The sequence below is a fragment of the Hippopotamus amphibius genome, chromosome 2 (genome assembly GCF_030028045.1).
Source record: "Hippopotamus amphibius kiboko isolate mHipAmp2 chromosome 2, mHipAmp2.hap2, whole genome shotgun sequence".
NCBI lineage: Eukaryota > Metazoa > Chordata > Mammalia > Artiodactyla > Hippopotamidae > Hippopotamus > Hippopotamus amphibius.
In genome coordinates this window covers 36913989-36939520 of record NC_080187.1, presented here as the reverse complement: position 1 = coordinate 36939520, position 25532 = coordinate 36913989, and the positions used below count along the sequence as shown (strand labels likewise).

At 48.4% G+C, this 25532-nt stretch overlaps 1 protein-coding gene across 2 annotated transcripts in view; it reads right to left on the bottom strand.

Annotated features, from left to right (window-relative positions):
• Window positions 1-25532, bottom strand: part of PAX5 (paired box 5) — a 182254-nt gene that overhangs the window by 142611 nt on the left and 14111 nt on the right. For both annotated transcript variants that reach the window (XM_057722324.1, XM_057722325.1), the window contains exons 3-5: window positions 20594-20791; window positions 13355-13419; window positions 9940-10068 (exon numbers count right to left, since the gene is read on the bottom strand). In XM_057722324.1, coding sequence (XP_057578307.1) covers window positions 9940-10068; window positions 13355-13419; window positions 20594-20791 — 392 coding nt within the window. The remainder of the gene's footprint in view (window positions 1-9939; window positions 10069-13354; window positions 13420-20593; window positions 20792-25532) is intronic.

Sequence of the window (25532 nt, the reverse complement as noted above, 5' to 3'; positions counted from 1 at the left end):
GTTTGATCCCCAATAGCAATGGCCCAGGCTCCCCCGCCCCGACTAAATGCTGACAGAGAAGTGAGACTCAGGCAAATGGTCAGCCTACCTGGGCACTGCTGCCCCCCACCGAGTTACAAGCATACCAAGCTCAGAAATGGTCAGTACATACTGTCCTGTCACCCCTCTTGTTCCTAACCCTGGACAGCAACTAAGCTGTCTTGGGTCGATGGTGCCACCTGGTGGCTGGTGCTGGGAAGTGTCTGACCCCCCTTGTCACTTTTTATCATCCTCTTTTCTAGTCTCTCTCGAAGGGCCATGCCTTTCTCCATTTCCTCTCATAGCTCAGTTCATCTCACTACAAGCTCATCTCCTCTAGCATTTTTCAATTCTACCTAAATGACCTTAGGAAATTCTCTTTTTCTTCCTCTCCTCCATTTTAGTCTATCAGTCCAAGGAAGGACTGATACAAATGATAAACTTGTACCAATGAAAATGAAAACTGGAAATTTCAAAGTGAAATTACACACACACACACACACACACACACACACACACAGAGAGAGAGAGAGAGAAATGTGACCAACCACTGGTATTCTGGAAAAACTCAGAAGCCCCAATGGAATCACTGGGGGCTTCTTTCAACTGCCTTTCACACCTGCTTTTCCTCAAAGGCCAGATGTCAAGATAAACCCTAAACCTACTTTATTCATTTTGTTTTGTTTCATTCCGCACCAACATTATTTGCTGGGGTTTTCCCCACTAAAACTATGCCCAGGGTGGGGGTCTCACAAGCCTGCCCTGAACGACTGCAGAGCTGAGCTGGGATGGGGAGAGATGGCTAGGTCCACAAACACCCACTCCCCATGCTCTTAGGGAGCACTAGGAAGCTGTTGTTGGCCCTAAAGGAGGCCTGCTGGACGGAGATCAGACCTCAAACCCTGCAGATATTCTGCTGGAAGTGAAAGGAGCCTCTATAGCTGTGCCGTTCTGTGGAAGTTCAAGCTTGGGAGAGGACTCAGAAGCCTTGCACACCCTAACGTGCTAGAGGACGGGCCCAGTGTCTTGTCACTCCTCCCCAGCTCAAAGGCCTGCCATGGTTCCCACCACCTTCAGGAAAAAAGAACAGGAGAAACTGATGGCACCTTTCTTCTAACAAGAACCACTTAACTGCTTTCCCTCTCTGTGCAAGAGACAAGCAAGCTCAGAGCCGGCAGCAGCCTGAAGCAGAGGTTCTCAAAGTCTAGTCCAGGGACCCCTTGAGCGATCCCCAGGACACTTTCGAGGGGTCTGTGAGGTCAAAGCTATTTTCATAACAATACAAGGTTGTTAATTGGCCTTCTTCACCCTGTATATGCTTTTCCAAGTATACAATGGAGTTTTCCAGAGGTTCTAGGATGTGTGATATCACAGCAGATTGGATACAGAAGCAGATATGAGAATACAGCTGTCTTCTATTAAGCCAGACACTAAAGAGATTTGCAAAATCATAAAACAATGTCACTCTAAATGTTTTGGCTTGGAAAATATAGTTCTTTGTTATTTCAAACTACATATTATTTATGTTACTTATTACTGCTATTTTTAATCAATAAATAAATATTTTAAGATTTTGTCCATTTTAATTAACCCACATAAATTCAAAGGCTCCTCGGGGTCCTTGATCATTTTTAAGAGTTTAAAAGGGTTCCAAGACTGAAAGTTTGAGAACCACCCGTTTAAAATAACGCCAAAAGGACTCGAAATGGGACCAGGAGAAGCTCAGAATCTTGGTACCAAAGAGAATCTTGATCCCATGTTTTAGATGAGGAAACTGAGGCCCAGAGAGAGAAAGGGATTTCCCCAGGGTCACCATAAGTCAGTCACAGACTGAGGACTGGAACCCAGAGCCCCAGGCTCCCTCCCCTGGGCTCCTTCCCCTGCCTCACGAGCCTCTCCCAGCTGGAGCACTGCAGGGTCCCAAACTGCAGATTCTGCAGCCAAGGATTAACCATATTCCAAAGGCAGAGAGAAAGGACCACGGGGCTCTCTGCCCTACAGGGCACCAGGGCATGGGGGTAGGGAAGAAGACCAAGTCCACTCCCCCTTGATCTCGAGACAGCCCTGGCAGGGGGCCTGCCCACCATGGATAAGACCATCTCCTCTGCCGTCCCCTCAACTGCTGACCCGCAGCTCTCCTTCGGTTGACCCCAGAGCCGACTCACTCTGCGGCCCCTGCGCTTTACATCCCCCAGGGCTCTCTGGGACACCGGTGCACAGTCCCGTGGGAAAAGCTGGTGGGGGAGGGGTGGAGGAAGCCTGGGTGAAGCAGGTGTGCAAACAAGGGTGGGGGGAGGGTGTTCAGTGGTATTGGCTCTCATGAGGGCGCTCACTCACTGAATCAAAGTGAAACTCGGGGACCTAGGGGCTAGGAGGAACCGAAACCTAACCCCCCACCCAAGGGACAGACCCTAGGCACCAGGGAAAGGCCCAAGGAGCCCCTCTGACTGACCACCTGGCCTCAGGTCCCCTGCTTTACCAAGGAAGCCTCGGACATTTGTCCGCCTGGGCTCGGCTGAGGTGCCAACGACTGCAAGGCTGGAAGGAGGAAGAGCAGCCAGCCAGCCTGGGAACTGAATGACCCCAATCTCACTGTCCTTCTGGGCCGCCAAGGGGTGGGGCTGCTTGGCCCCACCCTACTGCCTCCCCTGCCTCACCCACCTCCGGCCTGAGACCCTAACTACCCAATGCCCTGACCACACACACACACCCACACACACAGCCACATCCAGCTCGGTCAGGGCCCTGCCTCCCATAAGCTCTACCTGCCACAGGCTGGACTCAACCAGACTTGCTCTTCAGAGTCCATGCTAGGACTCCAGAAGCTCAAAGGCATTCAGGTAGAGAAAAAGAGAACACAGACGCCGTGAGCAAGGTGAGTAGGGGGCAGTCTGAGCACCATGGGCCCGGCAGGCCCAGGTGATTGCTGCCGTGTAGGAAAGCCCTCCCAGTGTCGCCAGATCTGATTTCTTTTTCCGGGAAAGGCTAGACATCCATATGGGAAGTCTCCTTATTTTTAAATGTTGGTAACTAACTCAAAATCATTTTAAATACAGGACAAGCCAAGTAAAGCATGACTAGAAGGCTGGCAACTGGGTTCTAAGTGATGCCTTCCAAGCAAGCATGTTGGTCCGGGCCCCTGCCCAGACAAAAAGAGAACTCGAGGAAGGGCCCCCTGCATGGCCAGCCTGAGGGTACATTCAGGGGACACCTGGTGAAGGGCACGGAGGGGACCTGCCCTGCTGAAGCCCCAGGAGAGACCAAGACAAAGTGGTGGTCATTTCCTTCTCTCTCTGCAGCGTCTGTCAGGTGTCCAGAGCTCCATGCTGACCTGGGATGAATCTGAGGGCCTCAGCCAGTTGTGAGGGGCCAATGGCCCAACTTTGAAAATCCCCCAGTGAGTGGACTGGCTCTGGAAACCAGGCCAGGTCAACAGACCGGCCTCCAGGACAGCACTCCAGGTGGAAGGCTTTGCCTGATAATGGCCCAGAGACAGGGGAGCTCAGAGACGGTGTGGGGACCAGAAGCACAGAAGGGGTGGGGAGGAGGAACAGGAGGCCAGGGAGGGAAGGTCAGGGCTCACTGTCAAGAGTGGAGCTCCAGGGGTGATAGGCTGATGGGGTCAGGTCAGGGTTACTGATGGCTTTCAACAGTGGGGGTAGCAGAAGGGCCGAGGAGAATGGAGGGGAGGAGGGGAGGTGAGAAACTGAGATCTGGCCCATCATATGGCAGTAGGATACCAGGGAATGTTCTGAGGAATCCATTCTGTCCCTCTAGGTTTTCTGGGTTTTTTCCATGTGACCAGGTCAGACCCCTTCTCTTCTCCAAGCCTGTTTTCCCATCTGAATAATGACTAGGAGACACATCCCAGATGCTCTCCAAGGCTCTTCGAGCTCCAAGACAAGGGCTGGTGAAAACCAAGCTGGTGACCCCAAATCCCTAGAGGCCCAGCCCTCCCAGGTCCAAGTGGTCTGCCTTCTGCCCTCCATCCTGGCGGTCTCCACCACCTTGTGTACCCAAGGCCTCACTTCATGGAAAACTGAGGCTTGACCCTTTTATTCTTCCATCAAGGAGCTGAAGGTCCTGAAGGAAAAGGAAGCAAAGGAAAGCAAGTGGCCCTTCCCTTTGCAGCTGACACCTGGGGGCGCTGTTGTTCAGTCTTGGCGCCCAGAGCAGCGGGCTGTTACAAACAGGAAGTCGGTGGGGGGCAGATCCGCCAGTTTTAGCTGCCAAAGAGAACTACCGCTGCAGCCTGCTTGCCCTCAGCCTGTGCCCGGCCTCACACCCTCAAGCCCCAGTCTCCCTCAGAGGCCATTTATTAAATACTTAACGACCTCCAGGCCCTGGAGCTAAACCCTTTGCCAGTATGACTTCATTTTATCCTCACAATAACACACAAAACTTGTGCCCCCTCTGCTTTCCAGATGGCAAAATGCAGGCTCCGAGAGATTAAGTAACTTGCCAAAGATTTCACCACACAAGAGTCCCCGAACCAGCTGGTCCCCAGGGCCTGTGAGCCTGGGTCCTCACCTCAACACCTCTCCTTATGTGGGGGTCTCCTGAGATCACTGATCTCTGGAATGGTGGTGCCACAAGGGTGCCTACAGCTTCCTCAGGAATCCTGACCTCTCCACGCATCCTGTTCCCTGCTGGGACACCTGGGAGGAGCCTCTGCATCTTCTGCTCCAGCCGGCTGCCTTCGGCCCTGGGCCCGGGAGCAGCAGACAGCGTCTGACTGTCAGTGAAAGAAGAGTGTCCTAAGAGAGGAAGGCCAGGGCCTGCCCAAGGTCAGAGCATCCCTGGGGTCCTGCGTGGTCTGTGAACTTCTGAAACCCCTTCCCTCCCTGAGATGGCCTGCTGGGCAGGGCTGAGCTGAGGCTCCCGGCCTGGGAGAAGGAGAGAGGGGAGCTGGTAAGAGAGAAAGCGAGAGCTAATATAAGAAAAGAGAGAGTGGATGAGTGTAGGGGCACATGAGAGAGAGAGAGAGAGAGGAGAGTGAATATGAGAAAAAGAAAGAGTGAGAGCTGAAACAGAGGACAGAAGCAGACACAGAGGAAGTCTTGATAAACAGGACATACATAGAGGCAGAGAGCACTGGATGAGATGTACCCCCAAACAAAAGACACAGGGACAGACACAAAGACAGAGAGGAGACAGGCACCTCCAGAAAGAGGAATGGATGTAGTCATGACAGGACCCCCCCCGCTAAATGCCCTCAAACTTCCCCATGAGGGTCTTGCTGGACTTGGCATCTTTTGAAAAGGACAGGCCCCTTCCTATGCCCTCTGCATAGGCAGAGGGCAGTCCAGCGCCCAGAAATCCCACCTGCAATGTACCCTCCCCTCCACTGCCCCAAAAGAAGCTTCTGGCCCCCACAGTCCGCACTGGTGCTGGATTGGCGGCTTTCTGAGCTAGTGAAAGGGATTCGCACCCGGCTGACCTCCGTGTGTTCAGGGCCTTTCAAACTGGGGGGATGAGGGGAGGGGGAGGTCGAGGGGACCTGAATGGGGGCCCTGGAGACAGCGGAAGGAGGCCCCACCGGAGATCAAAGGCCCAGAAAGGAACAGAGGGTCTGGGCTGCCCTTTCACCCACAGCTGCTATTCACGGCTCTGCCAAGTCCAGCCCCGCCACCGCCTCCTCTGGGCCTTCCTGCCCCGGGCTCTGTGCCCCCAGCCCGGCAGGATTCTTTAGGCCCATGCCCCAGCTTCCTCCACGGAAGCTCTCAGGACAGCCCAACCAAGAGAGGAAGCAGCATCTCACGGCTGGGCGGCACCCCAGCCTGACTCTCAGCCATCCACCAGCCTCCCGAGCTCTCTCTGCACCAGGCCCTGTGCCAAGGGGTTAGAAACATAGGTCATGTGGCCCCGCCCAGTCAAGCCCACGTGATGACGGACTCAGAGTCAGGCAGCAGGAGGGAAAACAAGTAGGCAGAACCACTTCCAGATGCCAGGCAGTCACAGAAGCACTTGTCACCCAGATTGTAACAGGCCTCAAAAGTCATGGAGTCCAAACCAGAATGCCTTCTTTGGCTCTTCTGCCCCTCACCCCTGCTCATACCTCCAATGAAGGGGAGCTCACTACCTTTCCAAGCTAATGCTTCTAACCTTAGCCCAGTCTGGGTGTTGTCTGAAAGCTGTTCCTTGCACTAGCCATGACCTGCCTCCCTGTAGCTTCCTTTAACCAGCCCCAGCTCTGCCCTCAGAGGTTCCATGCACCTTATCTGCTGCCTCAGCCGCAGAACCGTTCATCTGATTTGGACACAGTGGCCACACCCCCAAGGCTGGTCCTGGTGGCAAATGTCCCAGGGAGAATCCTAGAATTTCTAGACTAAAAGGGCCCTTGGCAATCCACTGGTCTTACAGTGTTCTACCTTGCTTGTTTTTGCTACAAAACTCTTTACTCAAATAGAGCTTTCCACGGAAGCCAAAAATACCAACAGAAACACTCCTGGTTGAGGAGACTAGAGACTCCCCCACACACACACCCTCCTCACTAATTGTGAACCCTCCGCAGGCACGTGACCAATCTAGTCCATCAAAGAGCATTTATTGAGCACCTACTATGTGCCAGGCACTTATATTCAAGCCATGTTATCCAATACAGTGGCCACTGGGCACATGTGGCTATTGAGCCCTTGAAATGTGGCTAGGGCAACTGAGGAACTCAAATTTTCATTTTATTTGACTTTAATTCATTTAAGTTTAAAAACAAGCCATGTAAGATACTTTTCCCTTCGTAAAGTGCCACTTCCTATGAGAAGTGCCACTTCCCAGATCCTTTTGGTCAATGTCGGCCCTTCCCTGCCCTGCCCTCCCACTCTGGTGTCATCCTCCCATCACAGTATCATCCCACACACTGCCCGTCAGAGGGACTTTGGGTTGCCAGTCTCACCCACCGGCCTACAAGGTCTAGAGGGCAGGTCCTCTGTGATGGAACTTTCCTACCACCCACCCCTGCACTGAGCCCTGGGCAGGAGCATGGTACCAGGAAATGCCCACAGGGTAAAACCCACGTCCAAGTGGGAAATGACCGTGAACCAGAGCTGAGCAAGCAACTCTACCCTGCGGAGCCTCAGTCGCCTCATCTGAAAAATGGGGATGGGGACCGTCAACCGTCTTCCTCCTGGCCCTCTATTACCTCTCTTGCCCCATGGTCCTTGCCTCAGGCTGCTGAGGGCTCCCGAGGAAAACGGTGCCATGGTCTGCAGCCTCAATGGGCCAGAATCCAGCGCACCAGCATTTCCCCTGTGTTTCCCCAGTGGCTGGTTCTTACTTTCCTGCCACACTCTTGGCAGCATCCAACCTGCTGACCATGCCCTTCTGCTTGAAACCCTCCTCACACCATCCCCAGGCTCTGCCCAGCTCCAGGCTGTTCCACCTTCAAGGCCTCTCATGGAGGGGGCTGAGGAGCAGCAGGTGGCCAGACAATGCCAGGGGGCTGAGGCCTCAGGGGCTCTCTCCACCCCTTCCCACCCACCCCACCCCCTGGCCATACCAGCTCTGTGGCTTTGCCAACATCACGGGGCTCCCTGGAGCCTTGGTTTCCCCCCTATAAAAAGGGGGTGGCAATCTCTGCCTCTTCAGCTCCTCCTGAAGCCAATGCAAGGATGCAGGGAGCTATAGCGGGAGGCTGGGACAGGGCACTAGGAAGCACCACACTGTACTGCTTCCAGGTGGTTTGCTGATGTCAGCAAGGGCTCTTCTGCCCACCGCTCTGCCCAACCATATCCACTCTCAGTGATGCAGGATGAGGAGCGGGAGGGGACTCTGCTTGTTGCTTGGGTCTCTCAATCTTCCTAATCCTATAAACTTTCAGGACCATCAAATCATTCTCCCTTAGCCCCAGACCACAGACTGGATCACCTCCCAAGTCTTTCTGGGGATCAGGGCTCAATCATAAATTCCAAAACTGAAAGGATCTCAAAGATCATCCAATTCTGCATCTGATTCTTGATAATCTTATACAGCAGCCCAGCAAATGGCCACTTCGGCTCTACTAACATACCCCCAATGACAGGGCACTCACTACTTCCCAAGGCAGCCCCCTTTTACCCTAGACCACTTTCATATTTACAAAGTTATTTTTTACCCTGAGCTGAAATCTATTCTGCATCTGCCACACACTGGCCTTTGAGGCCACACAGCAAAGTCTCATTCCTCTTGCCTTCCATGTCAGCCCTCCAAATATTTGAAGGCAACAATCCAGTCCTGCTCATTCTCCTCTTCTTGGTACCAAAACATCCCAAGAGCCTTGAGATATTCTCCAAAGACGTCTCTATCCAGGTTATACCCATCTGGACACATCCCAATTTGTCACTGTCCCTCTCAAAGATCAGTACCGCAAATGGGCCACAGCCTTCAGGAAGGATCTGCCCAGCACAGAGCAGTCTAGATGAACAACACCCACATCCTGACCACTCCACACCTCCTCAAGCAGCTTGAGAGGCTAAACAGTGCCCACCGATCAGAGACTGAAAGCCAACAGAGCACTCAACAAACACAGCGACACAATCTCCCCAATTCAGGACCTGTGTGTTTGATGGCAAACATCAAACTCAATTTTTTTTTCTCCCTTCAAAACTCTCTGCCTATGTCCCTCAGCCTCTGAGGGAGCCTCACATACCCGCGCCTCCACATGGTCAAACACAAGCGGGCCCCAGCTTGGGCACATCTGCTGTGAGTCCAGGTGACAATGGAAGACAAGATGACACCATCGACCCCATAAACCAACAGAGATTGTAGGCCCACTGCCTCCTGCAGTAACACAGCACAGCAACCCACTGAGTTAAAGACTTTTGACATCTGCTCCAAGTGTCAGGAGTTGGGAGTAGGGGGCGGAGGAGGAACATGAAGCAGGTTTCAAAAGCTGTGAATCATCCCCCACGTACCCTCACAGCTCCAAACAGAGGCCACGGGCCCAGCTCCTGCGTGGCCTGGAACACACAGACCACAGGCCAATCCACCGCTGGGCCCACTCAATTTTCTAGTTACAGACCTTAAGTACTTAGGCATGTGCTCAAGAGAACATACATCCCTTACAGGGAGCCGAGAAAGGGAATTGTGCTGAGGAACTGAATAATTGAATCAAGATTTCTGTCATGCTGCTCTCAGGCCCTAGACCACGGCCTGGTTTTTTGTTTTTTTTTTTTTCTTTCCTGACGAAGGTTTTACAGACTCCCAGGGGGTCATTTCTCCTCTCAAACCCATTAATGTCAGCCCCCTGGCAGCACATCCAGGGAGAGGAGACCCGGTTGAAGGTGGGCCCGTGTCCAGGACGGAGACGGCCAGCTCCATAGGCCCGGGAGGGGCCTCGAGGGTTGAGAAAAACCAACAGGGAAGATTGTCATCTATTTAATCCCCAGGAGGCCCCCTGCACTCCTTCCTTCCAGGCCCAAGGGCAGAGATGAGAAGATTATTCACTTCCTCAACCCCGCTCCATCACTGCTTTGAAGGCTTCCGGGAGAGGTGTGCTCAGGCCCTTGGAGAACCCACCAGCTGACCCCACCACCCCATGTGTGCTCCTCGCACTTTGCCCAGCCCCTCTCTCTCTCCCAGGGCTCCCCCGAAAAGGGACACTGCAGCTGTGTTCACACCCTCCACATCCTGCCCTCGGGCATCACATCTGCAAATGCAAGGGCTTCTTAGAGGCCACAAAGGCTTTGCCAGGCCTGCCCCTCCCCCTAAAGGGGTGAAGATGGGAGGAGGCCAGCGAGCAGTCCACTCCCAGGAAGCCCCCTCTTCTTCTCCCGGAGGGCTCAGTCATTTCCCTGCAGTCAGGATGGGCCTGGGCCTGGGCCTGGCGCCTCCAGTGCTCTGCAGGTGAGAGGTGTTCAGCAGGCATCTGTGCTTCCGCCCCTGACTGAGGGCCTGGAAGCAGATCCCGCAGATCCGGTCGGGTCCATCCCCAACGGCATCTCTTACCTTCATCTCTCTTGCGCTTGTTGGTGTCGGCGCTGGGGGATGTGATGCCCAGGATGCCGCTGATGGAGTAGGAGGAGCCGGCTGAGTCCGTGCTCACCGAGGACACCTGCGTCACAGAGCCGGTGGACACTGCGCAGAGGGAGAGGATGGTCAGGGCCCCGCAGGAGGCTGGGGGGCGGTGCCGGTGCCAGGGAGGAGGGAGATCGGCCCGCAGCCATCGGGCCAAAATAAAGGCACTCCCTCTACAGGGGCTGGTGCGACTCGGAGAGTGCGGGGCAGGGGGAGGTGTGTGCTGAGGACACTTGCCCCAGGGCCGAGGCCAAGTGGCCCCAAGAGAACTGACAGTGCAGAAGGGAACAGGGGCACTAGCTCAAACCCTGCCTGTCCAAGGATGCAGGAAGCAGGGGGATGGAGCAGAGAAACAGGAGAGCTGGGGCCCACCACCAGCCAGTGCTAAAAATGACCTATTCATTAGGCAAGCTCACTCCCTACTTACAAATCCACCCATCCACGCAGACATAAATATCTGCACAGTTATACACATAGCCAGCAAAGCGCCAAATGCAGACTGTCTCTTCTTTTTATAGTTCCTCACTGTCTTTTCTCCTTCCAGTTTACCGGGTTTTAATATTCAATATTAATTATATAATATATAATATACTATATATTGTATATATTGATATATAATAATGATAATTTTTTTCTGAGAACTTAATCTGTGCCAGGCATTCAGGCATGATCTCATTTAATTCTGAGAACAAACTTATAAGCTAGGTCACTGGAAAGGTAAGGAAACCAAGGCTCAGAGAAGGTAAGTGACTTGCCCAAGGTAACACAGCTAATAAGCGGTAGAGTGGCAACTGGAACCCAAGAATTGAACCCCTATAGTAATCTGCTCCTCACTAATGAGTAATGAAAAATAATAATATACTTCACATTAATAAAGTACATTTCATCTGATGCTTGCAATAATCCAGAGTGAGGAAACTGAACCTCCACAAGGCAAAGTGATTGGCTTAAACTCATCTAGCTAATAAGCAGTAGCACCAGGGCTCAGCCTTGGGTCTACTGACTTAAAGTCTAGATTTCTTCTGCCCAGAAATGTGGGTTGGTAACTTACTGTGACTGAGACCAGGTATCTAAGTTCCTAAGACTAAGAATGGGGGAGGGTAAGTTTGTGCAAGTTTCACATTAACTCCTGGTCCCAGAATCCAAGGGGGAGACCCGTCGGTCATCGGGGTCCTCTCAAGCTATACAGCTGAATTTCCATTTCTAGGCTGTGGGAATTCTTTCTTGGTTCATTAAAACCTACAGACCAATCTCAGACACATTTCCTTCAGCTATAGCTAGCTGGAGGCAAGTGGAGCTGCTTTTGACTCTAAAGTGTAGGAAATTACTAGAAATGCTGGTGATTGGTTGAGAAGCTGTTTGTTGCTTTCCTTGGAGCATATCCAGCTCTTGCCCCTACAGACCTAAAGGGAACAGTGCCTTTCTTCTCATATTTGAGTTTGATTTTAGATCTTCCTTAGGAGACAGAGAAGTAGAAATCGTTAACTTCTCTTTTCCTTCACCAGAAGAAGCTCCTCAAAATAGATTTATGCAAATCTCACAACCTTTTCTGTGTTAAGGTGCAAAGAACAGAGGAAGAAAGAAGATCACAAGTCATTTGGTACTTTAAACAACAACAACCACATATAACCAAGGTTCACCATGTTGCTAACAGAGCCGATGACATTTGTTCCAGTATTTTGTAATCACACTCGGCTCAAAAGACTCAGGTTCCAATTCTGGCTCTGCCACTTACTGGCCATGTGACCTTGGGCTAGTTATTTCATCTCTCTAAATCTTCCATTTCCTTGTTCCTTAGTAAGTTTATAAACTATAAGGGGCTGTACACAAATAAGATACAGTTTTTATACAAATCTCTGAGATAAGGCATTGTTAAGTGGAATTATTCCTCTAACCTAACTGAAGGAATATTATCAGTTACCCTAAGTTTGATATTCATTGCTATGTGACCTGAAATAGTTAAAGCTGCAAATGAAATCCCAGCCACAAACACTTCCCCAGAAAGCTTTCCTTAACCCTCCTCATCCCAGCTCAACAAATCTGGTCCTACCTTCCCTTCTGCTTCCATAACACCCTGTACTTTCTTCTTGAGCCTGATCTCAGTGGTTTGCAAACTTCTCTTATATTCCCCCATTAGACCGGGAAGCCCTTGAGAAAGGGGATTTTGTCCTGCCTCCTTCACGTTAGTCTCTACCACCACGGGCTGCATAGCAGGGGCTTAGTAAATGCTTTTTGGATGGATTACTAAGTGAAGAATTATTTTATGGAAAGGAGGATTTCTGCCTTACTTTTATGCAACCATGAAGATTCAGAGACCTTGGAGAGCACTTAGTTTGTGCCCCTTGGTCCACAAATGGGAAAACTGAGGCTGAGAGAGGTGAAGGGACTTACACAGTTCACTGGGTGACTTAATGATGAAGCTGGAACTATAAGCCAGGACTCTGCCTGTCCCCCATCACCATGGGGAATTCAAGTTTTCAGTTAAAGAAGGAGTGAAAAGGATACACAATCTTTGTGTAATTAAGGTGTGATTAAGTGGAATTGACAGGGACTGTGGCAACTAGATCGATCAGAGGCTTGCTGAATGGTGGCCCACTTTCTTATAGTAGAATAAGCCTTCCCCCAACTAACCAGAGGTGTTTCCTTTATCCCAAGTGGAGAAATAATACACCTTGAGTAGACACACGTCACTTTCATCTCACGATCTTTGCAGGGAAGGGAAGGCAAGGGAAACTTCTGAACTCCTGAGTGGTAGGAAATATGACTCCCCTCCTTACGAGTCATGGTCCCTCTCAGACTTCACCCGTGAGTGTCAGAAACCCCACTGGCAGCCCTTGACAGTTCGCGGAGCACATGAGATCGAAGCAAGAGAGAGAGAGAAAGAAAGTTTGGGAAGTTTTGCCACATCTTCACTCAAGACTGCAAGTGCACAAAGAATTGTAGAAGGGCTGGTTGATAGAAGAAAAAAACACATTCAAAACTACTTACTGACTAATGATGCAGAAAATGTTATGAATAAGTATCCCTTTCTTGATTTATTACTTTAATTATCTGACATTCTATAGACCCCCATTAGTGGATTTTTTTTTTTTTTGGCTTAGATTTCAATTTTCTGTCTCATGGTGAAAGCTATTTATCATAATAATCAGTAAAATTCAAAACCTTTTAGCAGTATTTATAAAATTCATTTACCAGGTTCAGCCCTTGGAAAATGACAAAGAAGGCGCATTAGTACATGTGCCGAAGTGTTTTATGCAGAATTATCTGTCCATAAGAATGATTAAAAGTTCTTTAGAGTATTTGGAGCCCATTAGATTTTTAAATTTTTTTTAAAAGTTCTTCTTACCTATGCTGTGACTGGAAGCTGGGACCGGCTGATTGGGTGGCTGCTGTACTTTTGTCCGGATGATCCTGTGAACGGTTGGGAAAAAAAGTTAATGGCTATTTACCATCATGGAGGAGAAGAGATCTCAACTAACAATGCCAGGAACCCATAGCCAGCTGGGTCATGGGTCAAGTTGGGGGCAGAAGTGGGGGCAGACTATGAATCCAGGTCCGGAACTGGGGATTTGGAAGAATTATAGATCAGTTCCAACTCAGCCCCTACCTCCCTGAGTGTCTTTGGGTAACTTGGGCCTTCTCTGGGCCTCAAGTGCCTCTTCGGTAGGAAGAGATTGATGGGTTAATATTACAAAGAGGCATCCCATCCTTGGTCCAGCTCCAGCTCCATAAGGAACTCACTGAGTAAGTTAGAAAGTTCCTTCCCTTTCCTGGACCTCAACCTCCCATCTGTGGAAGGAAGGCACATGAACCAGGTGACCTCCCTGTCCCCTAGCAGCTCTCACACTCTGGTTTCTCTGCCTTAGACAGCCACAGGAAGAATAACACCCTTGCCCATCAGAAATTATCAAGGGGGGAGGGGAAGGGATATGAATGTTGCTACAAAATGTGAATGTTGCTACAAAACTAGAAAGGGTTAAAGTGAATCTGAATTATACAAAACAGTGGAAAAGCTCTAAGGGGCTGGGAGCCAGGGGTGTCCTGGACTGTCTTTCCAGAGACCTTGCTGCAGTTCTAATATGAACTTGATTGTGATCCTGGGCAAGTCCATTCCATTGAGAGCCTTGATACAATGAAGGAGTTGGAACAGACCACTTTTTGCTTACTTTAAGTAATCAAATACTTTTTGGGGAAAAAAAAAATATTGTGGAAAAGTCCAATGTATAAAAAGGATAATAGCAGCAGTGTCTTCCCTCTGCTACCTGGCAGTTCTGATGTCCTTCTGCAGAACCTTGGGCTCTGAGAAGCTTAGTTTGTAAATTTCCAGCTGGGACAACACAGGAGGCCTCCATGAGACCCCAAGCCTGATGCGTCGTAGAGCAGCTGACCAGGGCCAGGCCAAAAGTCCCTTTTGGCTCTGCAAGAAAGTTCCTTCCCTGGCACTTGGGAGAAGAGTGGGTGGTAATAAAATGTGCAACTTCTTTGGGAAAGTTCTATTCCAGCCTCCAACTATGACCTTTTAAAAGAATATTTATTAGAGTTTTTCCTAATTATAAAAGTACTCTGTGCTCATTGTAGACTCTTTGGACAAGTATAAAGAAGACATCTGAAACCATATTTTGGTGTATTTCCTTTAACGCTAGCATTCTCATGCATATTTGGAAATGTTTGTTTTTTCTTAACAAAATCAGGAGTAAACCATGTATACAGTTTTATGTCCTGCTCTTTTCACTCAGCATTATATAAGAAGCTTTTTCACATTTCAGGCCTTTCTTATTGGAAGTTCACTTCAAGCTGCACTGGTCTCCAGTTTGTGCGCGGGGAAAGGGAGAACAGAAGCGTCCCCGAACTTCAAAGGGCCATGGCCCCTGCCCTCTGTGATCTCACAGCTCAGCATCCTCAGCTGACAGCCTGCAGTGGATGTTCTGTTCACACCAAAGCCCAGCCACAGGCCCTCTGGAGCCCAGGCCACTTGAGCACAGCACAAGGCATTTTGCCATTTTCTGATGAGTCAGCATATGTGCTATCTCAAATATACTGAGTGTTTGTTTGTTTTCTCCAATATTCAAATAATTTATTTTGACTAAGCAAACATGGAGCATATTAACAAAGACCTGACCTAAATTTGACCTAATTTAATAAATCTAATAAACAATAAATCTGACCTAATTTTGGATTTTTGTGTATGTCACCTTCTCTGTATACATGTGTGTGTGTTTACAGAGGTAAAGCTACATGTGTGACTATACGGATATGCCAGATTTAAATATGGTTTATTTATATTATGGTTTATGTATATACAAACATATGGTAAAATATTAATAGACCGTAACTCTTTCCCATTGAAGTCCTGCATAAAGTCCCAACTTTGCAAAGCATTGTCTTGCCATTCACTTTGTACATAAGCAAAGAAAATTATGTTTTCCTTATTTTTCTTTAAAAATATTTATAAATCATTGGTAAAACATTATCAATTGTTATAAATCACTGAGAGGCAGCTGCAGCGGAGTATACAGGCTCCGGAACCAGACTTCTAGAATTTGAATACCAGTTTCACAAGTTGCCAGCTGCATGACATTGGGTAAATCACTTACCCCTCTGTGCCTCAATTTCTTCATCTGCAAAATGAGACTAAGAATCATTCCCGCCTCATAGGGTTATTACAAGGATTAAATTAATTAAGTACTCAGAACGGTGGCTGCTGCATAGTAAATTCTCGATAAATGTTAGCTGTTGTTATTTTCACTGGTATCTTCATAAAGATTAATGACCAGCTTCAACCTTTAAAGGTTCATACTTTCCACAAAAGCCTTAAAAACACATGGGATCCCCCTGCGAGCTGGGGAGGGGAAGGTAGCTATTCCCATATCCTATTTTAAGGTTGTGGTGGGCTTTCCTTTATCAGGGAGACTTGAGTTGTAGGGAACCCTCCAAAGCTATCCCCAGAGATAGAAATTTTGCCCATCTGCTTGTAGTAGCTGCCAAGAAAAGAACAAAGAGTGTCATCTTCCATTGAGAAGAAATGGGAGTGGGAAAAATAAGACTAATTGAGTCATAGCAATTCTAAAAAAATTAAAAATTAAAAAATTAACATCAGGACTTATCACAATAAGACCCACGCTCTGGGCCTTTTCTAAACCAGAGACAATCTGACAGTCAGCACTAAGAGGTACAGCCTTTACTTTACTTTGCTGAGCATAAGCATGACCTTGGATGCCATATGATCGTCCTAGATGGTCCAATGGAGAAGGAAGCTCAGCAACCAAAAAATTCCTATAAATGAGGAAACTAAAGTCCAGAGTGCTCCGATGACCTGCCCAAGGTCACACAGCAAGTCAGTTCCCATGCCTGAGCACTTTTCTTTGAGCCACTTTCAAAGAAAGTAGTCCCTTTGCTAAATACTTCCTATATGAGGCATGAAGCTGATTTGGATTCAAAAATCCATCTAGAATCCAAAGATTCAAAGTCCGAGGAACTTTAGATATTATAGGCATTTGTAAGGATCCCATTTCAACATCACCCCCACTGCTTTGAAAAGCTAGGTCTGCTCACCATCACCCCCAGCCGCTACCCGCTACCACCACATACAAAATTCCATTGAAAGAGAACATCGCGGTGCCTTAAAAAAAGAAGCGGGACTATAGGACTGAAGAAATACCCACATCTACCACACTGATCAAACTGCCATCTTGTAGTAAGAATCTTGGGCCATCAGCTGTGCTAAGAATCCAAAAACCATGGGTCCAACTAGGCCAAGCTGGGAGAGAGCCCACAGGTGACACACAGACCTGCAACTGATGTGCAGAAGAAAGAGGGAAGGGATGAACAATCCCAGAAGGCTTGCTGCCCAAGTCAGGATGAAGAGCAGAGGTTACAAAAAGGTCATCCCCGGGCCACATCCATCCCTCCACAAGTTTTGTTTGGCCTGCTCAGTATATTTATTTTCATTTGAATTAGTTGCCAATATTGGTAAGTTAGAAGCTTTTACATAAACACATGGATTTCTAGCTTCTCTTGAAAAATCAGAACACCCAGAATACTGGCCCCACATTCTCATAGGACAACCACTGGTTGTGCTAAATAGGGCTGCCCCTCCAAGCTGGGAATGCCCCTCGGCCTCTGGTTTAGAGCTGCAGGACTGGAACAGACCAAAAAGGAAGACTCCATTCCACCCGGCGCTGGGGTCAGCTCTAGGACAGTCACCTCCAACTGTCTCAGACTGGATTCCAAGAATCCTTCATGCAGGTTGTGCAGCATCCCAGCACGTATTTGTCCTTAAGAAGCCACATAAACATGATGCTTTGTGTCCCAGGGAATCTCCCACAAGCCTCGCAGAACTGTTTCAGTGTTGCTTCACCCCATGTCAGTCATGGTTTCCCAGGCAGGATTCCCTGAAGGCAGCAGGAAGGCAGACACTTCTAGTGGAGGAGGGCGGAGATGGCCCTGTAGCCACCAGAATAGCTAGAGATGCAGCCACCCTTCCCTCCCTAGGTGTTTGAAGTACTGGAATAGTGAGACGTTGCCTCCTGGGGAAGCAGGGACTGGGAGGGTGAGCCATGGACCCTCTTACACAACATTTGCAAGACAGTTATTTAGAAGCTGCACCTGTTTGAATGCAGTGGGATCTTTACATGGAAAATAAAACTGTGTGCTGGGATGGCTCAGGCTTTGGGGGGGGGGAGTGCAGCAGCACAAGACTGCCCCTGCATTTAAGTTTATTTGCATTGCACGGTCTGTTGCTAAAGACACCAAAGAGCTCTCACTGAAGAACGTGGTGAGGAGCCAGAGAGTGCTCCCAGGAGGAGCCCCAGAGGGGCACAGGAAAGGGCTATAGATCACAGAGGAAGCCTGCAGACAGGCAGGAAAACATACAGGCTGCGAGGCTCAGGCATGGAGTGGGAATGCAGTAGGGATGACTGCTCCTCCTCGTCTCTCTCCTCACAGATCCTCAGTTCTGTCCTGGCAGAGTCCTACTGGGGCGTGATGGAAAGAAACATCCCCTCTCTTACCATCAGGGAACCTGGGCTCTGCTCCCACCTCTAGCTCAAAATCATCGTTGCTGTGCACTCCCCATCCGGGCCTCAGTTTCTACACCTGTCACCGGAGAGTTAAGCCTTGAGGGCTGTAGGAGACCGCAGATGTGGCGGCACCTTAGAGGCACAGCCAGCGGGGCCCCTGGGCCACTGCTATGGACTGGGACACCCAGGAGACCCCTGAGGCCAGCTGTGGCCCTAGCGACTAGCAGACTGACCCTCCACGCAGCACGGCTCTGGGCGCAAAGCATCAGCGGAGCTGTGGTCTCCCCAGACACTCACTGAAGTACCCCCTTCATAGCCTTCACCGTATCTGTAATCACTGTGCTCTACTTGCTTCATATGTTTCTTTCAAATAACTTACTTTTTGACTTAGAGTTATTTTAGAAGGCAACATTCGTTCTTTACCAAAAATCGGGGGGGGGGGTAGTTCATAAAGTTCACACTCACTGGTTTCATGCACTAGTTGTATTTTTCCAAAGTACATTCAAATAACTTCAGCACAAAACAGTTTTCTTCCTTGCATGACAGAAGATAGAAGCTGGGGCCCTGATTTATGCTTGTCCCGCAAAGGTATTTTCTCATTGACATTAGTTGCCACTATTTAAAGATACAGAGATTTCATATACACAAATGCACACATACATGTACACACAAGTCCTAGTTTCTGGCTCCTCTTTAAGAACAGGAAGAGATCTGGCTAGCACCGGGCCCACATCCCTGGCAGCTTTCAGCTGGAGCTGAGAGGCCACTGCCCCTTCAACAGAGCTCGTGCTCCTAGCGTGCCGCAGACTGACGCTACCCTGCTGCCTCATGCCTGGGCCACTTCCTTTGTTGCACCATCTGCCTGACCCCACACTGGCATTAGGGTTTGTGACCCCCAGGGGCAACCTGAGTTATCTTTCAATCCACATGATAACCTAGATTGAAAAACCTCTGGGCCCCCAGAGCCTGACCACCGGTTTGGCAGAGGCTCCTCTGCAGAGCAGGCTGACGGCTCCTCACTGCTCTGAACAGTGCAGGCCTCACGCCACGTGAGGGCTTTTGGAGACACAGGTAGGAGGAAAAGCCATGTTGCTTTGCGTTATGGAAATCTTTCAAAGAGCTGGAAGTAGGGGACTCAGAAAGCACATGGAGCCCCTCATAATCTGGAAAAGAACAGGAGTTATTCCCCTCAAACCCTCTATAATAACTGCTACCTCTCCAGCAACGTTGTGCCTACGTCCAGACTTCTCAGTGAGGGCCAGACTCCCTCCCTGAACAAGGAGCCCCTCTAGAACAGAGATTAAGAGACCACGTGCCTGATGCCCCTGTCTCTTCATAGCACCTTACAGGATGTCAGAACGAAGGTAAAGGTTTGCCAAAAGAAAAACAAAAACAAAAACAAAAAACAGGCTAATGGTTTATAAAATAGCAGGACTCAAAACACCAACATGAGTAACCACATAGTGATTCTGTGCATTTGAGTCATCACAGAAGGAACAATGTCAGGACCAGAGGAGATCTTAGAGACGGTCTGGTCTGACCACCTCATTTTGCTGGGAGTGAGGGGTCCCCTGTGCCCAGACAGGCTCTGCACTGACAAGAGCAGGGCGTGATGTTGGAGAAATGGGAACTGTTCAGGTTTTCCGTCTACTGGCTTCTTTTCTTTTCTTTTTTTTTTACGGGATTTAGAGAACAATCATTTCTGTCATCTCACAACTTCATCCTTGACTCTATGGGTTTCAATGGAGTTGAGACCACACCATGTACAGTGGAAAACTTTCGGGAATTCAGTTTTGACGCTCTGAGAGCTCCGTTGGATGTATTCTGGACCAGACTGGAAAAAAAGAAGGAGCTCCCAAGAAGATCCTCAGCCTGGTACTTATGGTATTTCTCTGGTTCTTTCTCTCCACAGGTGAGATTTGGGGTGACTGAGGAGAGAGCAAACCCTTTAACTCCACAGCATCTTAGCATCCTGGATGTCACTCTTGGAAATCACAGACACACATCAGTACCACCAGGGTCCTGAGCTCTCAGAGAGAGGAAGAGCTTTGTCAAGGTCACACTCTGGCACAAGGAGCTAAAATCTCCCAACTACAAGTCTGGGCTCTGTTCCCCACATTCAATGGCTCAAACTCTGCCCAAACTGGAGGCTGGAATGTTCCTCCTGGGAAGCTCTGAGGTGGGCCAGTGCTAACCTTGAGGATGGGCTTGCAAGGAAGTGACATTTGTGAAGACCTAACAGTACAATTCACTGTACAGGGCTCCACATGCAGAGGCAGGTGGTGAAGGGAGTGATGGAAATGACTCTGGGCTCAGAAGAATCTGCAGCAACCAGTGTGTTGGCATAGCCTCCTGTCCCTGGGCTTAGGACTCCTGCCTACTTTGGAGAGAAGAGAGGGTGATAGAGAGACTCATTCAGCCCTGTTAGCATCCCTCCTGTTTGAGAATCCCTATCAGACAGGACTTGGTGAAGGAGAGACGAGATCTTCAGAAAAGGCACATGCAGAGCCCCTAGTATTCCCCACCCCACCCAGATCCCTAGCCTCCCACAGGCAGCAGCCCCTCACCTGTTGATGGAACTGACGCTGGGCACCGTATCATTGTCACACACCCGTTCCGCCAGCAGCCGGTCCCTGATCTCCCAGGCAAACATGGTGGGATTTTGGCGTTTATACTCAGCGATTTTTTCCACCACTTTGGGTGTGGCGACCTTTGGTTTGGATCCTCCAATTACCCCAGGCTTGATGCTCCCCGTCTCATAATACCTAGGACCCAAGGAGAAAGGAGCTGAGCCACGAGAAAGCAGGAAAATGTTTGTCGGTAGCAAAATAACTAGTCTGTCCAGGAAACATCCAGATCTGTGCTGTCCAGTACGTACCCCCTAGCCATATGTGGCTTTTGAACATTTGAAATGTGGCTTTTTTGAATTGAAATATGCTATAAGCATCAAAACTTAGGTTTTCAAAACAGTACAAAAAAAAAAGTAAAAATCTCATTAATGATTTTTCTATTGGTTATATGTTGAAATCTTTTTAATATATTGGGTTAAATAAAATATATAATTAACATTAATTGTACCTGTTTCTTTTTCCTCTTCTAACGTACTATACTGCTAGAAAATTTTAAACGTCATGCATGGCTCACATTACATTTCCATTGGATAGCGCTGGTCAGAATGCTCTGCACTCATTAATTAATTAATTCTGTCACACATCTACACTTAGACAGTTTACAGAAAACTTTCAAGTTCATTTTCCCATTTGATCCCCAAACACTTCTAAAGCACATAACTTTGAATTTCTAATTTCTAAAGCACAAAATTCAGTTTTGAGTAACTCAGTGAGTGAATGAATAAACAAATAGGTCCCCACCTTCAGGTATAAAACAGAGATCCATGGAGGTTAAATGGCTTGCCCAGGGTCACTCAAGACCCAGTGGCCAAACCAGGACCGTGGCCCAGCCTCCTGAGCTAAAATTTCCCCAAGAAAATTGCCTTGTGCCTTTAATTTGCCAGCTCTCTCATCCCCTAGCAGACTCATCTGCATTCTGTGAAACTGCCCCCTAAAATGCAACTTCTTTTTCCATGAGAGAAAAACAATAACCCTGGTGTAAAATTAAAAAGTGTTGGATTCCAGAATTAACTGGAGATATGAGTTACACATAAGTCAAAACCCAAGCAATCAGAAAAACAAAACAAAACAAAAACCACCACAAGTTACCGCAGCTCTTCCAGGGACCTCCCCTGAGGTAAATCGCTGTTTCTAAGGGCATTTCCATGCTATCAGCTCTTCCTCGTTAATGCAAATAGGATGTCAGGGTTTTACACTAAAACCGAGACCAGGGAGAAGAGTGCCATGAAAGATCATTTCAGGGGAAAGAAATTACTTGATGCCTTTTCTGAATCTGAGCCTTCACTGGATGTCTCTCTCAACATTTACAGAGGAATTCTTGACTTCCTCTTGCAAAGGAGATTATCTTGCAGTTGAAAAAAATTTTTAACGAAAAAGACATTTTAGAAACGACTGGAAAATTTTAAACCTAGCAAGAGGTAACAGGTAAGGGAAAGCGGTGATGCTCTCATGGGATGGATGGAAAAGGTAACTAGAACAATGACTGGTTACATTTGAAGAGATGCTGAAATTCTCAGCTTAGGTAAGTCTGTTTAGGACCAAGTTAGTGAATATTCTAGAAACAGCTGAAATAATTTGGGAGCAGTGCTGTGAATGTGCAAATTCTATTTTTCATTGAGAAGAGTGAGTCATGTACAAATTTGGACCATAAAGCAAAACTCAATCTGTGCTCCCCTTTCTATAATTGCTAAAGATTTTAGAAATATCCAAGAAAATACTTTTTAGCCAGAAGTCTAAAAAAGGTATCTAAATCAAAGCACACAGCAATCTCTGCAGATTTAGCAGATCCTTTCCATTTTACAACAGAAAATCACCTGTTACTATCAACACAACAACTCATTATTTAGGCACAGTGCCCTAAAGTTTACAGAGTCTTCCTTGAATTATCTTCATCTTCACACCAATCCTGAGAGGCCCGCAGGCTTCTATAAAAGGGAAAACCGATTATCAGAAGATGACATGTCTTGCCCAACTCCCTTCCGGAACTTAGAAGCAGTCCCAGGTTTTCAAACCTGACTCTGAATCCAGTGCTCTTCCCACTAGAACAAGCTGCTGCTTTAGTTGTAAAAATTAAAATAATACTACTAATAATGGTCCCATGCAGTTGTAGAGAGCTTTATTGTTTACCGGGCATTTTCATGTGCATCTTATCACTCATTCATTCACTCAATCAATAGTCACAGAGGGTCTGTTAAGATGGGTACTGTCTTGGGGCGGGGGTTCAGACACACAGAAACCCTGTGTCCAAAATATGTTAGCTGAATGGGACTGCAGTATTCACGCAGAAGCTCTGAGAGGGTGGCAGGATGAAGTCCCCACCCCCCAGCACTTGCCCTGCTTGCATGGCTATCGGTGGCAGCGCCCATGGCTCTCCATGCATCCCACCTGAACACTGCCAACCGTAGGAGGCTACAGTCTTGACACAAGAAGTCTCTGTCTTCCTTTTGACTGACACATGGGCCAGGCACTTAGAAGGCAACCCTGTCACTCCAGAAAACGCCAACTGGCAACTGTGTCAAGTGAGGATTCAGACTAAATAACCCTCGTTTCATCTCAGCAAAACAGCCATGCAGCACTTGGGCTTATACACAACAAGACGAACAATAGCCACTAACATAGAGTGCGGTTCGGTGCAAAGAGCATTAGTTTGAGAGTAAAGAGGTATAGGTGCCAGTCAGTGGCTCTGATACTAACTCACTGTGTGACCTTGACCAACTCACTTAGCATCTCTGGGCCTCAGTTATCCCATTTGTCTAATAAGGGGAGGATGTTTGCCCTGCCTGCCTTGCAGGGCTGTTGTGAAGAAGAAATGCAGAACGGTTAAGAAAAAGCTTTGTAAAACATAAAGAGCACGTGTTACGGATTAAAATCCTCCGAGTGTTTATTACTGTGTAACATACCACCCAATTCCAAACGGCCTGAACCTCCCAGCCAGGCTTCAGTGAAAGAAGACAACGGCCCAGCTTTCCGGGTGGATTTAAATGGGTCTCACATGCCACAGGGCTGTGCCTCTCGACCCCCTCCAGAGCCTTGAGCTCTGTGGACTGAACACCCACACTCCTGGCAGACCGCCACCTTCCCGAGATGACTCTGCCTGCCCCAGGGACTCTGCCTGCCTTGCCATGCAGCCTCTGAAAACCACGGCCACCACACACCACACACGCTCTACAATCGGTCACCCCGTGTGCGCCCATCAAATTCTTTGGTGACCAATAAAAAAAAATCAGTGGATGGAAAAACCCCAGTTCAGAAATTCCCACTCACACTGTTTTAGGGCTGAACTTGTTTCTTAAAAGGCAGTTCTAATTAGAGTGACATTTTGTCCACTGTGGTTCTTAGTTATGAAAATAATGAGCTATGAAATTCCAATTTATTGTTGACAACTTAAACGGCCAGGCACCGGAGCGGCGCGTAACTTCCAAGTGCCACTCTACCTAGTGACAAATCTATTCCAGGCCGCCGGAGGCTGCCGGCTGGGCCTGGGAGGGTCCCTGTCTCCTTCCGTCCCCCAGGGAAGATGTAGAAGACTCCCGGGCACCAGAACATGAGGACCCGGCATCTGGATGTCCCCTCTGAGAAGGGCTCAGCATCTTGCCCTGAGAAGATTTCAAATAGCAAGCAAAATGTCGGCTCAGCAAAGACTCTCAGCAAAAACAAAGGAAGGGCCTTCTTTTTCTCTCTCTCTACCTCAGTACTATGAGAAGGCTTCCCAAGAAGATATCTAAGATCTACTCGCCTCCCAAAAATCTGACGCCAAGATGATCTAAAATATTTTTCTTCTCTCTCTCTTTCTATCTTGTCTTCATTTCTTTCTGTTTCCCTCTCTCATTTAAATCAATCAATTTCTTTTCCAATTTTCTTTTTTCTTTCTCTTTTCTCTATCCCCCTCTCCTCTAGTTTTTGTTGTCATTGTTGTTTGTTTGTTTTTTCCTTTGACTTCCACTCTCATCCTCCTGCCTAAAATCACCATCTAACAAGAACACCACGCTGATGTCCTGCCCTCCTCCTTGAAATCAGGCTGAGGCTCATTAGCTGCAGGGCGCTAAACAGGAGTGGAGCACACAACCTCCACGGCTGGGGTGACCTGGGATGGGCAGGGGCATGAGGAATAAACAGGGGCAGATGGTCTCTAAAGGGGCCGCCAAACCCCTGGCCCTGAAACTTATTCTCTCAGCCTCCGGCAAGTCTCCTCAAGGTTAAAAACTGTTGTTCCCTCCATCTCAGAGAATGTCTTAAATTCCAGCAGATGGAAGGGAAACAGTAAGCAGAAAGTCACGATGGCACTGACAAACTTCAAAATATTTATTTTCTATTCAGGCATCTGTTCTCAAACCATAACGCAAGCTACAGGCCAAAGGCTGTTTTCTGATCTGGTAAGAGAAACCCTGAAAGAGCATTGACAGCTAAACCCAAGAATGTTGCTGGCTGCCAGGGCAGACCTGTAACAACTTCACATGCCTGGAAACACACTTGTGGCTTTGGTTTGGTGGTACAGCGAGATGCAGATGGTCTCAGAGTTCTTAAGGCCTCTTCCCAGTCTGAGTGCTGACTGGCTAGAGGGACCTGAGTCAGTCACTTCGCCCTCTAGATTTGTCTCCTCATCTCAAAACAAGCTTCCCTGGACCACCTCACCCGAGAAAATAAACAGGCACATTAAGAGGCTGTAGAGCCCTCTGGGAGAATTGGCATTGTTAGTATCTTGCTTGCAGCAAATCACGGGGTCAAGTGGCAATTTTCAAATGTCAGATTTTAGAGTTAGTGTTTGTTTGGGTTATTTTTTTTCCTTCTCTAATTTCCTATATATTTAGGATGCCTGTCACTATGAAGGAAACAAAACATATAGAAGGAAAATACTGCAGCCCAAAATAATAGAGTA